Here is a 16,555-nt window from a genome sequence, read left to right as displayed (position 1 = left end):
AAACGGTCTTTGTATTAAACTTTCCTCAAATTACCCAATTTGAGTAGGCTGCTCCCTGCAGAGAATCTAATTTAAGGCAGAGGTGATCAGGAAGGATGCCATAAAGGTGCTGGTTAAAGGTGTTCTTGTTGGTGACCTTACAGAGCATAAAAACGAGCATGCCTCGCCTCTGCTAAAATCCTCCACGGCTCCCATTGCTCTAAGGACAAAGTCCACATCTATAGCTTGGGAATTGAGACTGCACTCTCTCTGGCCCCTAATGACCAAGTGGCATGTAGGGATGTCTCGAAGAAGGACAGTGAAGGGCTTAGAAATGGGAGGGAGCCCAGGAGGGTGCAGCACAGCCACATAGCAGCTCCAGCTGGCAGATTGCTACCGAGAGAAGGAGATGATGAGTTCTGAGCCAGCGAGCCATGCCAGGCTGCCTTTCCCTTGCCCAAACCTCTACCCTCCTTCTCTCTGTAAGTGAAGTGAGCCCGTCCCGAGTTGAACCTCAAGGGCTCTAGCCATGAGTGTGAAGCTGGTTAAATCCTACCTGATCCCCGATACCCATCAGCTCCCTAAGATTAGTCTTTTCAATGACGAAATGGGAATAATCTCACGGGACTGTGGGAGCTGTTTAAAGGGGGTGATGGGTGAGAGTTCCTTTTCACCCAGGAGTTCTGTGTTTAAGGTGGACCCTTCTGCAGCTAGAGGGAATGGGAGAGCAGGAAAGGCATGTGGGCTGCAGGCTAGAGAGACTGGGGTATGGATTCCAGCTTCTCCACAGGCTGAGCACCCTTCATCTGAAATGCTTGGAGCCAGAAGCCTTTCAGACTTCTAATCAGAGGTACATTTCCAGTGCAGCCCAGGACATGTCTCTTTACCTGTCTGCACCTCAGTCCCTGAGCGGGGTGACAATCACTGCTGCAGTGGCTGTGGACTGGATAGGATCACATCAGCTGGGGCCTAACACAGGGCAGGGCGCTTGGTAAATGTTTCCTTTCACCCTGTGCCTGTGAACCTCCACTTCTACCATCTTCTCTATGAGGGAGGGAGGTAAGGTTCCCATCCAGTCTGTACACTGTCCATAGACACACAAGGCCACACACACAGTTCCTAGTAGCAACCTTTCAGGTGCTGGTGGCACACACCTTTAACCCCAGTGCTCAGGAGGCAGAGGCAGGTGGATTCTCTGTGAGTTCAAGGCCAGCCTGGTCTAAAGGGTGAGTTCCAGGACAGCCAGAACTGTTACACAGAGAAACCCTGTCTTGGGAAAATAACAAAAAAACGTAATGGCAACCTGACACTGGTGACTGTATGGAGTATTAGGACTGCCAACTTAGTAAAGCTCCTCTTGGTCAAGCCCTTCTCGAACCATCGCTGGTTATTCAAAGTGCTCGTGGGTTGGGATGTGTAGCAATGAAGGAGCAGTGACACAGGTCTAGAACACATCTTATCCTTGTGAAGAGCAGGCAGGCCGTCACCAAATTCTAAGGGTGTTTAGATGTGTGGAGAGGAAAATAGAAATCAATAGCCACCGTGAGCCCCCAACACCCACCTTCTTACAGAGGAGAAATCCCAAGTTAGTGTTCTCTCTTACTTATTTTCATGTGTGTGGATGTTTTGCCTGGTTCTGATCCAGGGGATCAGAACCTTTGGAGTTATGTTCAGTTGTGAGCTGTCATGTGAAGGGAATTTAACCTGGGTTCTCTGGAAGATCAGCTGATACTTATAACTGCTGAGCCATCTCTCCAGCCTCACAATGTCTTAAGCTTCTAACTGTGGGTCTGGTTTTCCATCCACATCTAATCTGAGCCAATGTATGTAAGCAGTGAGCGTAGCCATAGAAGCTGGATGAGAAGGGAGCTCTTGGACTTCTCTGTAACTCTTGGTACATGTTCCCACATTGAAGGGTCTAAACTAGGAACTAGATTTTTTTTTTTTCCTCAAGACAGTGTAGTCCTGGCTGTCCTGGAACTCTTTCTGTAGACCAGGCTAGCCTTTAACTCAGAGATCCATCTGCCTCTGCCTCGTGAGTACTGGGATTAAAGACATATGCCACCACTGCCTGGCATTAGGGACTAGATTTTACAGTCCTGTTTCCCAAACTTTCCACCTATATATACACTGCCAGCTCAGTCTGTCTTGCAAACCCATCATCTTATCCAAGACCTCACACCCTGCTCATGCTCTATCATTCACAGGATAAAGTCAGACCCAGTGCTGAACCATGACTCCCCCACCCCCCCAGATTTGGCTCTTGTCAACTTTTCAACTTCACCTCCTACCTTTTCCTCAGCTTACCATCTACATCCCTTTTCCAGTCATGGTAGGGTTTCACTCCTGGACCTCTGTCCATGCTGGACCCTGAATATATGGCCTTCCTCCCTGATCAACAGGACAGATTCATCTCATATCCGGTAGCAATATGCCTCCTCTTGACTTTCTCTTTTATCATTCCCTGACTACTGTCACATCTGTTGGCCAATCCACTGTTCACTGAGCTTCTTGGCTAAGTCAGACCCGGAGTGGGCATAGACCAAGGGCTCCTAGGCTTGGGTAGAGTCCAAGCTCAGTGGGGCAGGCAATGGCAGCCAGGAGGGAAGGGCTGACCTTGGCCTGTCCATCCTTTGACCACTGGTCTCATCTCTTGGTTGAGTCTCCACAAAGGCAGAGACTAGGTCTGATTCTGTGTGTTCCAATCAGTACGTGGCTCAGAGAAGGTGCCTAGGAAAATGCTGAAGTCCACGAACTTGGGATCTGAATGTTTCCAATGGACCTTGTTTACCCAAAGTCTTGCCATTTGTTATCATAAGATAATGATATCTCACTCTCATTGCATAAGGGTAACACCCTTTCCATATTATTTTAGTTGGTCCATAAGTACTCAAGATAGGAGCTGTCACCCCATTCTTTCTGTCTCCTTCTTTCCCTTCTCCCCTCCCTCCTCCTGTTTCTTTTTTGAGACAGTTTCATCTAATTCAGGCTAGCTCCCAACTCATTCTAGTCAAGAAAGACCTTCAACTCCTGGGGGCTTCCTCCCCGCCTGCCAAGTGCTTGGATTGTAACAGGTATGTCCAACCATGCCTGGCTTCCCACCTTCACTTTGTGATGAACAACTAGTGACTTACCCAGGGACACTTGACAAGTCACTGATAGAGGTGAGACCACAGACCTGGCCTACAGCCTTCCATCTTAATCTCTGCCCATTACACAGTATTAGAGGTGAGTGGGCTGCGGGTTACAGCACAAGACCTCCTCCATAGGAGATGCTTCTAGAGAAGGCATGTGCCTTACAGTGATCTGGGGTCTTCCGTGCCAACACCTCTCTGTCTCTTGTCTCTCTCTGTGTGAGTTGCTAGGTTATGAAACCAGAGTCTTATGCATTCTAAACATCCAGCAGGAAGGAGGCTTGCCTCCAATATCCATTAGCACTACAGCACCCACATGGCTGAACTCTTCTTTGCTCCCAAAATATACACCTACTGTCTCCCACAGTTGTTGCATGACACGCGTCCATTTCACATGGACATAGTATGTTGACTAGCTTTCCTGGGACTTTGTGACTATCCTTTCCTCTTCTGTTAGAACTTACCTCCTTTCTTTTCCACTCTCCCCAGCCCTCCTATGCCTTTTTTTTTTTTTCCCTGCAGGACATTCCTTTTACTGCCTTTGCTTGAGGCTAACCCTCTTACCTAGCTCCCTCCCACAGCGGGGCTCCCATCTATTTCTCATACTCTATCTAGAGAGCTCCTAGAATTCATCTTACCACTGTCATTTCCTTTATTAAGGCTCTCCCAAGAACCCACTCCCACCCTGGGAGACACTCAAGGATCTTCTAAGACCAAGCTGCAGTGCTGTGGGCTGCAGCATCCTCTACCACAGTTGCCTAAACTACAGTCACTGAGGGTCCTGGCCCCAATCCAAACATGTTCATTGTTCAGACTTTATGCTGGCCTTCTGCTTGCCTTCACACCCTCATTCTGCAAAACTCCTACTCATCCGTGGGCAATGGAAATAATTCCTAACCTTAAGTGCCTGCTGTGAGCAAAGTGCTTTTCATACCTCACTCTTTAGTTCTCAGAGCCTCTCACAAAACAATCATGTTTAGTCCCCATTTTACAGACGTGAAAATGAGGTGTGGTGGCACGTACCTTTAATCCCAGCACTCCAGAGGCAGAGGCATGTGGAGCAATGTGAGTTCCAGGACAGCCAGGGCTAGATAGCGAAACCCTGTCTCTAAAAAACAAACCAACCAAACCAAACCAAGCAAGCAAGCAAAAATCCCCTGAAGATGAGGAAAACAGAAGCCTAGAACTGGACTTGATGTAACATAGCATCACTATGTTCATAGAATTGTTTCTATCCCCGGTGTCTGGAGACAGGGCCACCAGATAGTCCAAGCTTGTTCTTCCTGATAAACGGAAAGAAAGGGCACTTGAATGACTGTGAAGTCCCTCTGTGACCTAACTAATCCCAACACTACGGACCGCAGGCAAGGCCTGCCCGTCTGCAGCCAAAGGCAGGCGCAGGCAAGGAAGAACACAGGCTCCCTCACGCACCCGATCGCCTCGCACGTGCTCAATTTCCCGGCCCACGTTCCAGCTGCTGGACCGTACCAATGTCTGAGAGGGAGGACGAGGGAGGAGGACAAGGCGGCCACTGGGACAACCAGAGGCGGCTTTCATATACCGAGACTCCAGCTCCCATTCCCATAGCTTATGAACTCTGTCCCATACAGGTCGGGCCACGGCGCCGCCATGGCCTCTGCGCATAAGCTATTCCCGAGAGACTCATCCCCAGAAGAATATGGTGCGGTCGGGGGCGGAGCCTTTCGCTCCGCCCTATAGCGTCACGGCCCGCCCCGTTGTGAGGTTATAAAGCGCGCGCGCGGCGGCGCTTAGCCGCCGTGGCCGCGCTTCGCCGTCCTTTGGCCTTTCCTAGGGTGGCAGCGGCTGCCTACTTGGGCTCTCGTGGTGTTGCTGCCGCCACGGCCTGGGCGCTGTTCCCCGGCTCCCGGAGTTCAGCGCGAAGCCCTGGCCCCAGCGGCCGGGGCATGGGCCGGGGACGCGGCGTGGAGCGGCTTTCTGCACGGCCGTGACGTGCACCGATTTCAGCATGAAGACCCTCATCGCCGCTTACTCCGGGGTCCTGCGGGGTGAGCGTCGGAACGAGGCTGCCGGCAGCGAGAACAAGAATGGAGGCTCTGCCCTGTCACGCAAGGGGTCTGGGCGATGGGGTGAGTGTCAGTCACTCCCGGAGCTTTCATCCTGGGGGTACGCACAAGCGAGACGACTTTGAAGAAGGGACTTTGGCCAAGGCATGCTGCCCTGTGCTGGACAGCTAGGTTGGCGTCCCAGGCAACTACTTCCAGTTTTTAAAAAGGTCTCACCTTGTAGCCCAGGCTAGCTTCCAACTCTCAATCCTTCTGCCTCAGCACCCTGAGTGCTGGGATTGCAGGTGTGTGCCAGCACGCCCGGCTTCTCTTTGGGGGAACCTGATTCTGCATCCTGTCATTTTTGTTCTGGGATGAGGGAAGAATCATGCTTGCCTAGTCTGTTTGGTCACTTCGAGACAGACAACCTGTCAAGCCTGGGTTCATTCTCCATCTTGGTACTCACCAGTGTTGCAACATGTGTTACATCACTTCCCATCCTCCAGATGATGAGGGTGACACCACCCACTCTGCTCACTTATTAGTGATATTTCATTCTCCAGCCCCCGGTACTGTTCTTTCTCACAAGGTGGAGTAGGATTTGGCTGCGAGAAACTGGATGGGGCAGGGTGACAAGGGTTTTGCAATCCCCTGAAACAGCCACTGGATGGAGAACACGCCTGCCTGGAACAGGTGTGCCCCAACTGTCCTCTGCCGCAGCTTTTGTGTGCCAACTCAGACTGTGAAGCCCACTCAGCAACCCTGAGTTTGACATAGGTGGAAGTGGGGTGGGAGAGCCTTGGGTTTTGTTTGTTTATCTTCTGTTTTTCCAGATGGGGTTTTTCAATGTAGTCCTGGAACTCTAGACCAGTCTGGCCTGGAGTTCACAGATCCACCTGCCTCCGCCTCCCACCTGCTGGCTTAAAGGCATGCAGCACCGCTGCTGCCCAGCTCTTTTGAGACGTGGTTTCTCTGTGTATCAGCCCTGGTTGTACTAATACTCTGTAGTCCAGGCTGGCCTTGAACAGAGATCCACCTGGCTTGGTTTTCCTTTTTGAAGATCTGCCTTCAAGGTAAAACTGAGGCCTTCAATAAACGGGTAGGGGTTGGGAGTGGGCAGAATTCAAATCACCCCACAGCTTTTCCCATACAAGGCAGAGCATCCCACACTCCTTAGCTGTAGTTGGAGAAACTGAGTGAGTTCTAGGACGAGCTCATTATGGAAATCTTAAGAAGTATAGGCAATTGGTCGAGATGGCGCACACCTGTAATCCCAGCAGAGGCAGGTGGATCTCTGTGAGTTTGAGGCCAGCCTGGTCTACAAGTAAGACCAGGACAGCCAACTGAAGGCCACACAGACAAGCCCTGCCTCAAAAAACAAAACAAACAAACAAAACAACAAAAAATCTAGGCAATCAGGAAGAAAATCAGATTGCTGATAAATCAACTTTCTGGTGGTTACTTCTATTAGTACATATTATATAAAGTCAAGAACATCCTGTAGATACAGTTCTAAATCCAGTTTTCTCTTAATGTTAGTTACATCTTAAAGTTAGTTATTGCCATTTGTACATTTGCCATTCTTGAATTCTGGTGGCTGCACGGTAACCCACGCTGGAGCACCATTGCAGTGTTTCCATCTGGCATTGGCACTCACCCTAGCTGACTGTTGCTGTGGTTATCTGCCCCTGGAGAAGTACCGACCTGTTTCTATCGTAGGGGCAAGCACTTTGAGCTGCCCCACATCCTAGACTATAGCTTCCATCAGCCTCTTCTCTCCATGCTTCTCTCTTCACTGTACCTTTTGATGCCCTTAGCAGGGAAAGAAGTGACATGCCAGGTTGATGCTTTTTAGATGTTCTTAATGTCTAGGAAATGGGATGGGTCTGCTGCCTGCTGTGGTCCCCCTGCAGATACTATTCCTGAGCTCTCCTCTATATATTTTTTGACACTTTTTTTTTTTTTTAACTCATGGGAATTTGTATTCCATCAGATGATTTTGAGCAGTTCTTTACTGTCATAGCAGGAGAATTTCTCCGTGTTGTTGTCCAACCTAGAAAACACAATGGAAAAAAAAGTGGGTGTAATTACATCATAGACTTCAACAAGGACTAATGAAATGCAAACTAGTCAGTTTAGCTCTCTGGGATCTCCTTTGGTGAAAGACTAGGTGGGGTAGGGGAGGTGCTCAAGCAAATTTTATGTTATCTTGACATCTCCAAGAGGCCTCCTTGTACCTCCTTGGTCCTGGGAGACACTCCCTAGTGTCCTAGTTTGCCTCAGCAGCTCAGTTCCCACCAAACATCCTGTTAGTGGCAGTGTTCAAGGAAGGAGGAGAGAGCATGGCTTCTGCGAAGGGAAGTTCCATGATGGGTGAGAGTTTGCCTAGATAACTTGGCGACTTGGACTTGTTTTTGTCAAAGCTTGAGTGGTACACATTTGTTGGGAGAGTGTTTGTGTGTGTGTGTGTGGCTTTTCAAGACAGGGTTTCTCTGTATCCCTGGCTGTCCTGGAACTCACTCTCTAGACCAGGTTGGCCTTAGTGAGCCACCTGCTGCTGGGATTAAAGGCGTGCACCACCACTCCTGGCTTGTGTTGGTATTTTCTGATCTCTAAAAGACTGGCTTGGACTGCGGCTTGGAGGCTATAACTAGCTGCAGGGACATCCCTGCCTTTGCTTCTCACGGCAGAGCCCTTGAGTGCTGGAGGCTATTAGGGTTTGATCTAGGACCTAGCATGAGGTAGTGGCAGTGCAGTTCTGAGCTGGTACGTTGTGGGTCTAGGACAAAGTCTAGGACAGAGGTGGAGTCATAGTCGGGGTTTTAATATAAGAATCCCAACAGCTGTTGATGACTGCATAGCCTGGATGGTGGAGATGGAGATTCCCGTCTCCTGGGAATATCCTAGGTAGAAGGTAGAACTAGGCGACCAGATTTGTTGGGGTCACTCTGGAACTGAGGGTCGACAGTCATCTAACACAGTCCTGCAATCACAGAATGAAAACCTCACTCCTGTTTCTATTCCTTCAGCTCCATAGCTTTTTTCTCAGCCTTACAGAAACCATTCTTGAGTTACATCTGCCGCCAAAGGCTCGCCTAAGCTAGGAAAGGAGGGCCAAATATAATGCTTTATTAGCAGGTAAGTGACTCAGTGGCAAATGTTGAAATCCTGCCCTGCCTACACCCTCCTGATTTAAATTCAGCAGCAAGTACTTGAGTTATAAAACCAGTTACCTATTGGTGCTGGCTCTGGCCCAACCTTCATAGTACAGACTAGAAACTGAGGTCCCTAGAAGGACTGGTCCAGGAGTATGAGAGACAAGCTAGAGCCCTGATCCATCTCCATCTGTGCCTGTCAGTCTCCTTAAGCTAGAGAGGTGTGGGGACAGGAACACAGAGCTGACCATCATGTGTCCCATGCAGTTGCCAAATGAATGCTGATTGCTTCTAACTCCATGCTGGGTGTGGTATCTCTTTCTCGAGCTTTTTGAGAATGCACCGCTAAGCTTGGTAAATAGGGGTACCAACAGTCCACAGAACTTTGTCTGCCTAAATGAGCTGCTACCTCTCTCCCAGTGCCTCAAACCTCAGATCCTATGAGGCTGCCCGAACACCTCCCACCACCTCATAACCTTCTGGCCACTATGCCATGTGCTGGCACTCTTCCTGACTCTCCGTCGTTGTCCATAATTTCATTTTTCTCTGACTCTCAGCACTTGCTTACCCTGCTTAGATCTTGGCCTGCCCACCCGGATCATCACCCTATCCTCTAGTCCCCAGATCCTTTCCTTTTGTAGTCCTTATCATTACCTAGTTATCTATCATGAGTGCTTTTTATTGTTCGGGTATTTGTCAGCCCTTGGGAACAGGGACTACATATGTCTTTGTCAGTGTTGGTCAGTGTTGTGTTCCTGGTGTCTAACCCTGTGCAGGCAGGTACTAGGAACCCTGTAGATATTTGTTGAGTAAGTGAATCATTAGTGGGACTTCTCAAGTCTTCTTGGCAGGAAGCTGCGTCTTTAACTTCAGTGTAATTCCTTAGCTTTCGCCAGACCTCTTTGCCTGTATGTGCTGAGTGAGACAGTTTGGGGGCTGGGTACCAAGTGGGAAAGCCAGGTGTGCCACGATCCCAACATGGTTTGAACTATAGAAGACCAGAGCCAGGATTTCTGTGCCTACTCTGGGACATGGTGGGTTTACTCTCTCTGGAGAGTCCATTTTCCTCTTTTGAAATCGATTCAAAGCTGGGTGTGGTAGTACACACCTTGAATCCCAGCACTCAGGGAGAGGCAGGAAGATCTCCGAGTTCCAGGACAGCCAGGCTGTTGGCAACCTGGTATCCTAAGTGTCCTGCTCTGTTGGCCTCGTCGTCAAAGATTCTACCTTACTTCATGAAGACTGAGGAGGTGAAGACTCTTGTTCCTGGAATGGGCTCTCCTTAGTATGGGCTTGCAGTCTGGTGGCTGAGCGCCTCCTAATGTGTCAGCCAGCAAGCCTGACTTTGAGGAAGCAAGGCCTGAAGAGTGTACACACAATGAGGATGTACAGAGAGAGAGCTGAGTAGTGACCAGGAAGAAGGGGCAACTGGGTCTGAAGGATGAGGGAACTGAATCACCCTGGGTTGAGGGAAGGCTTCCTGGGAGAAGAAAAGCTCATTCTGACTCAGAAAGGATAAAATGGCATTAGCAAGGCAGATAAGAGCATTGAGCTAGGGCTGGTGAGATGGCCCAGTGGGTAAAAGCATTTGCCTTGACACCTAATGACCTCATGAGAGATCAGTGCCCATCACCCATGGTGGCAGGAGAGGACTCCCAAAAGTTCTGACCCCCACACATGCATATACACAAAATAGTAATATTTTGAAAGATGTTCCAGGCATAAGGAATAGTGTAAAGAGACACAAGTTTGGGTGGGAAATTAAGTCTGACTGGGCCTTTGAAGGGTCAGTCTGAGCTGTAGTGCCAGTGTACTGAGGAGTAAAGACCAATGAGGCAGAGTGTGGTGTCCTGGCCTGTGGGGTTAACCTGCATCTGCTTTAGAAGACTGGAGAGTCCTCCGTACTCATGGGATGGAGCTACTGTTGGTTCCTTTGGGAGCTTGGGTCTAGGAGTCAGGCCCTAGGTGTGTGTTGTCCTTACTCTGCCACTGAAGATTTGTGTAGTCTCAGCAAGCTTTGCCTCTTGCTGATTCTTAGTCCCTTCCTGTGTGAAATGGACAGGGCTGTGGTAGGAGTATTTTTCTGTTATGGTGCTGAACCTGTGAGACCCTTTTGCCAACTCACAGGAGCAGGAAGCATGGGGGCCTACTCTTACTAGAGAAGCTGATCATTCTGAGCCAGTGCAGGAACCTTGCTCTGCATCCGCTTTCTACTCTGCCTCAGTTTTCCTCAGTGCAGTGAGGAGGGCTGGCTAGGTCAGTCCCTTTGGTGCCTTCCACATCAACTGGAGAGGTGTGATGACAGACCTGGCCCGCTGCTCTTCCTCATTCTTACCAGAAAATGTCATCCCAGAAAATGGGGCTCGCATCCTCCTTGGGGCCCCCTGGTAATTGCCCCAGAGGAACTTACCTCCCCATGAACTGTCATAAGGGCCTATTTTGGGTGACATGCATGCAAGCTGACAGTGTTGCCACAGCAGCCCTTCCTACTCAGAAAGTAGGTGTGGATAAGGCAGGCCTAGGGTCTGTGTCACTCATAGCACAGTTCTGGCTGGGCATGGAGAACCTGGAATCCTAAAAGACCTACTGTTTTTATCTTTACCTCCCGGGACTCTACCTTATTTAATGAAAACTAATTATGTTAAACCGTGAACCTCTGGAATAACCCTTGTAGGAGCCAGTGTTCCTATTAGAATGATCATGTATAGATTAAAGAGCCATTAGTGAATTCTAGTAGCGTCCAAGTTGGCAAGACCTCAGACCTCATCTGCTCTATCCTTACCCCTTAACTTAGTGCTGGGAAAACCTAGAGAGGAGAAAGGGTTCTGGGTAATCTAAGGAGACTTGGGATGCTGGGCCCCCTGCAGCAGGCTCTCGATGGTGTGGCCAGGTACTTCCCCAGCACAGCATGCCTGGGGTTTGGATCGCGGCGGTTTGTCATTCCCTTTGGGACAGATGTCACTTATGGGCACTGTTTTAGGACACATGCTTTCTATAACAGCCCTCAAAGGAGGTTGCTCATCTCTCTGGGAAGGAGCTCACCAACCAGTGTGTTAGCAGGTAAAGTTGGCTAGTTTGCTGCTCTGTTGGGAGGAGTAGAAACTGGCTGGCTCTTTCTGGTGTTCAGGGTAGAGTCCAGCATTCCATAGCTGTCTCATCCTTATGCCTGCCTCTCCGTCCTCTCAGATCAGTCTCTGTGGCAGCTGTGCTAGACCTTTATACTTCAGTCCTCAAAGCTGTGCTAACTCACTGTGCATGCCATCTGCAGGGCCCATGCCTTCCTCGGGGTAGGCTGCTACCTCATCTGAGCTGTTATATCCCTTCCTCAGGGTGGGTTGGGGACATCCCTCTAATCCCGGTTCTTTCAGGCCCTAAGTAAAGAATTCATAACCTTGTCTCCCCAGCTGTGTCTGGGGTGGGTAGTCTGAGAACTAACAGCCTCTGGCAGGTGCCTGAGAAAGAAGCAGAAGGCAGGAAGAGACTAAAAGCTTTCCTCTTGGTTCAGGGCACTTAGGAAGTATGTTTCTCCCTTTTGTCCCTGACTTTAGCCCAGCCTTTCACTTAGAAAAGACATTTCCTGTGCGGCACATGTCAACTTATTTCTGTTCTTGTCCAGGCCCTTTTTATTTATCACAGTCCCTTCAAGCATTCAGGCATTGACCAGGTACCTGCTCTTTGTAATGGCTCCATTCTGGGCATAGGAACCCAGACAGAGCAAGACATCGTTCCTGCAAATGAATACACACCTCCCATAGTGAAAGCAGCTAAGAGTGTAGGAGTGAGACAACCTGCCAGGCATAGCCAGTCCATCCTGAGATGGGTACAGGGAAACATCCCAGAGGGAGGGGTGGGTAGGCAGAGAGTCTGTGCCTGACAGAGAGCCCCAATGTGCTAAACAACTGACCAAACTTAGAAGTAAGAGAACAATACTTGGTGGCACAGCAGGCTGGGTCAGGAGAGTCCCGGGAACAGCTCTGTGTGTGTGGAGTGGGCCTCTAATAGCAGCAGTCCTGACCCTCCAGAGCTGACTCTTCTGCCATGTCTGGCCCTGTCCCCATGTGTGGCCTCTGGATGAAACAGCCAGCTCACCTTTGGCCTCAAAGAAGTTGCACCACTTTGGCCCCTGACTGGGGGTCCTGACCTCCCAGGAATATGCTAAAGGTCAATATGTCAGCCCCTCATAACCATGCAGCTTGTGCACTGTCCTTTGGAGCCACTTGAGGGTAGCTTCGTCGTCCTGAAAGCAAGGCTGAGTGTCAGTCCAGATGGCCAGATGTGTCATCCTTGGGGCCTGGGAATATAGAAAGGATGCCTCCTGCGCAGGGAGCCCCAGGGACCCTGGCGACCTCTGCTTTCTAGCTCTCCAGCTCTCATAGCTGGGCCAGTTCTGCTTGGTCTTTTTCCGTACGTTGTTCCTCATGGGGACGCTGGGTCTCAAGGAGGGCGACCAGTTGTAAGAAGCGTTAGGTCCAGGGTTTGTATTGCTTTCAGGTGAGGCAGGTGTTGCCACATCCATAAGACACTGAGCCTCACCTGATAATTAACTGCCGCTCACATAGATCCGTGCTTTTTATGGAGCTCCCGAGTAAACATTATCCCACCTAATTCCTGCAGCAGTCTCCCTGAGCTAGGTATTAGCCCTTCTGTAGAGGTGAGGAAACTGAGGCTTGTGTTGGCAGTGACTCATCCAAGCCACGCTTCCTGTACATTAGAGCCCAGTTTCCCGACTCTTGTTCTTTTTTGCTCCTGGGTGCAGCTCCTCCACAGATGCTTGTAGGGGTGGTGGAGAAGCCATGTGGGTTGTCCAGAGGCATGGCCGCCCACCTGCTCTGTGTTGCACATGCACCGCCCTCCCCCCGCCCCATAGGCCAGGGACTCCCTGCCCCTGGACTTGGCTCATTGCCCCAGATTCTTCTCCTTCATAGCTTTTGTCTCTACCTGTGAACACATTCTTTTCCTCAGCAGTATCTAAACTTCCAGACAGGTGGGGCAGATCCCCACCCCCCAACACTCTCCAACCCCCCCCCTCCCCGTGCCTTCTAGCTTTGAGTCTTAGCTGTCATGCCACTTTGACTAGACGGTCTTCTGTTTTCAACTTTTCTTGGGGATGTTCCAGTGTCCCTTTTTCTGGATTACAGATCATGTGCCCTGACCCTGGCTTATTGGACACTCCCCCCCCCCCCTTTGTTTTGGCAGTTTCATCAGCTACTGTCTCTGCTCACCTTCCAATTTTGCCCTCAGGGCACTGGAGAACCTCCCTGCAAAGTCCACTCTGTACCTTTTCTCCTAGTCAACAGCCCTAAGGCTTTCACCGTGTGAAAGCAGCAAGTGTCTCAGCTAACTGGCCGCATGCACCTTACATACATTAAAAACAGTTTGTTAAGTATACACACACACACACACACACACACACACACACACACGCATGCTATAGTCCCTGTGTGGAGGTCAGGGCACAACTCGACAGAGGTGGTCATCTCCTTCCACCATAGTTGAACTCTGTTCATCAGGCTTGGTAGCAGTCACCTTGATCCATCAGGCTCCTGTATTTTATTTTCCTATTTTATTCTCCTATATTTTCCAATTTAATCTTTTCCAACAACCCCATGAGGTTATTCTTGTGCTCAGAGAGGTTTAATCACCCTCCCCCAGTCACAGAGCCAGCAGGGCAGAACTAGCCCTTTCCCCAGAGCTGGGGGCTTAGGTTTACTCTGCCACCCTTAAGCGAGGCTGAGAGAAAGCCAGAAAACTGTTTTCATCAGCTCTGGGAGCAGCCTCCTTGTTCACTCTGATATTAGATATTGGACAAGTATGTTCTAACACAGTCCTCAATATTCCCATTCTTGGGCCCTGAGATTGTGGCTGTTGGGTCCACTGGCAGGCAGTTCTCATGACCTTAGCAGAAGCCTGACTATGGGAACATCTGGGTGGGGTTCCCCCTTCTTGCACAGCCAGTCTGCACAGAACCGTCCCCACGACAATAAGGCATGCACGGCATGGTGTGGGCAGAGCAGGCAGCCCTTCTCATGCAGGTGTTATCTTGGGGTTTGGGTGTGGACTGCCATGTTTAGTGAGGGAACCAGCCTTCTGTAACATGGCATTGTTCAAGTGATGAAGGGACTTGGAGTCCAAAAACTGCCTTCCTATACACCCTGTCCTTGTGGCTTTATCATGCCCCAGTTTCCTCCCTGCCTTTCTGCCCTCCTAAGGAGTGCCATGAGATAGTGACATGGCATAGGTGGTAAGACATCTGCTCAGGAACTCAGTCCTTCCCCGTCCCTCTGTCCTCCAGATAAGGAGTAGTAAATGAGCCATGTGCAAGGATTAGTGCCCTGGATCAGCGTCCTGTGGGAGTCTTTGCTTCACAGGACTATTCTATTTGCTTTTCTCTCTGTGAAAAATGATGTTTACAGATAGAGGTTCTGTTCCCTTCATAAGTCAGGGAGCTTGTGCTTAAAGATGGCAGGAGAGCCTCAGCATTTTCGTAGCAGGGCTTTCTTGGCTGCTGCTGCTTCTTCCTCCTCTTCTGCCTTCTCTCCTTCATTGGCTTCTTGAAAGCAGCCTAGCCTTAGGCACTAGCCTTCTCTGGGGTTATCCATGTTGAATTTGTCTAGCCATACAACAAACCTCTATAGTGCCCTGCCCGCCATGACCTGTGCAAGGTTTCACATACACCGCTGAATCAGGTCCAGTCTTTGTACTTACAATTCACTGCTTGAAGGGGGGGACACAACCAAGTAACTATGCATGGGGTTTGGTGGGACTGGAGCTGTATGAGAGAGCAGAGAAGAGTGGGTGTGTCTAGGGAAGCTTGGGGGATGAGGAAGTTGGACTTGATGGATGCTAAGACTCTCTTGCCATCCTGCCTAGGAGTCAGACAGGCTGTGTGAGGAGGTGGTGGGTGGCATTTGATTGTAGCTTCCTCACCAGCTGGACTTCTGCCAACCAAGCTGAACTAGAGGAAGTGTTGACAACTGGATGGCAAAGGCTGGCTATGCCCTGGGGATATACAAGGGAATCCTCACTTCCTAGTTTCTAGGTGACTGTTCCAGGGCTGCTGCAAGCTGGTGAACCTTAGGAGGTGGACACCAGGGACCATGAGCTTCATCTAACTCACTCCCTTTTAGAGATAGGGAAACAACCCCAGAGAGGGAAAGTCACTTGGCCAAGTTGACACAGGAGTTGGTGGCACAGCTGGGACTATAAGGTTAAGGCCTGCTGCCTCTACCTGCCCCTTAAGAAGCCTGATCCAGTAGGCATGGTGTAGCATGCCTGTTAGTCAGCACTCAGGCTGCAGCAGAATTGCAAGTTTGAAACCATCTGGGCTTTATGAGACTCAACAAAACCAAAGCTAGAGTCGGTGAAAAACAAAAGGTAAACAAACCAAACAAAAACAAAACAAAACAAACAAAAAGTGAGGCAGTTCCTGATCTCTGAACAGCAGCAGGGAATTAATTTCCACCCCTTCCCAGCTTTCCCCCAGCTTCACTGTGGGGAGCAGAGAGAAGGGACTTGAGACCAGTGGCCTAGGGCATATCAAGCCTGAATTTATATCTGGATAGAGTCCCACACTCTGACTGAGAGGCCCGGGCCATGATAACATCAAGTAGGGATGATGATGATGATGATGATGATGATAGAGTCCCAGGATCCCAAGCTTCAGGAGTACCTCAGGCATCATTCTTATTTCTCTGCCCTGCATGGAAGGAGGCCTAGGGGCCCGAATGGCTAGAGCATGGGTCTTCTCTTCCTTCCTCAGCAAGTCTTACTGGAGTACCTTTCTCTAGATTCCAGCCAGGTTCTGTCAGGGCACTGGGGACCTAGATGTGGATCAGAACTGACCTGGCTTCAGGCAGCGTCTGGTCTCATGTGGCATCAACTAATTGTATAGTTTGCACAAGGGAGAGGGTGTGGGAGCTGAGAGTGAGAACTTCCTTCTCCATCTCATGTTGCCCTCTCCTTACTCTTGTCAAACAGAAAGCTCCCTGGGGTGGCAAGAAAGCCACTGTGGGCTTCCAGGCTTGGGTGGCCCCCAGGGAAGAAAAGATTGTACCTCCCTAGAGGACATACTACCCTCGCCATCAGGAAAGCATAGTACGTCAAAGCAGGGAGCCGCTTCTGTGGAGCAGTCGTGGTGTCTCTGGTAGGCCTCTCAGAGCTTCCCTTGGAGCCTGGATTTGGGGCAGGCCAGCTTGGGCGGTAATGTGGGAGTGGATCTGAGGAATGCGATGCTGTGGAACTCTCCCAACCCTTCCAGGCATCT

The 16,555-nt window shown here is 50.1% G+C and overlaps 1 protein-coding gene across 1 annotated transcript in view; it reads left to right on the top strand.

The window, feature by feature from the left end:
* Positions 1–4,874: 4,874 nt before the first annotated feature.
* Dgat2 (diacylglycerol O-acyltransferase 2) overlaps positions 4,875–16,555 on the top strand; it is a 30,221-nt gene continuing 18,540 nt past the window's right edge. The window contains exon 1 of the mRNA XM_021664035.2: positions 4,875–5,221. Coding sequence (XP_021519710.1) covers positions 5,101–5,221 — 121 coding nt within the window. The 5' untranslated portion in view covers positions 4,875–5,100. The remainder of the gene's footprint in view (positions 5,222–16,555) is intronic.

The sequence above is a fragment of the Meriones unguiculatus genome, chromosome 14 (assembly GCF_030254825.1).
Source record: "Meriones unguiculatus strain TT.TT164.6M chromosome 14, Bangor_MerUng_6.1, whole genome shotgun sequence".
Lineage (NCBI taxonomy): Eukaryota > Metazoa > Chordata > Mammalia > Rodentia > Muridae > Meriones > Meriones unguiculatus.
Note: the sequence above shows the minus strand (reverse complement) of the source record. Positions and strands in the feature narration are given on the sequence as shown.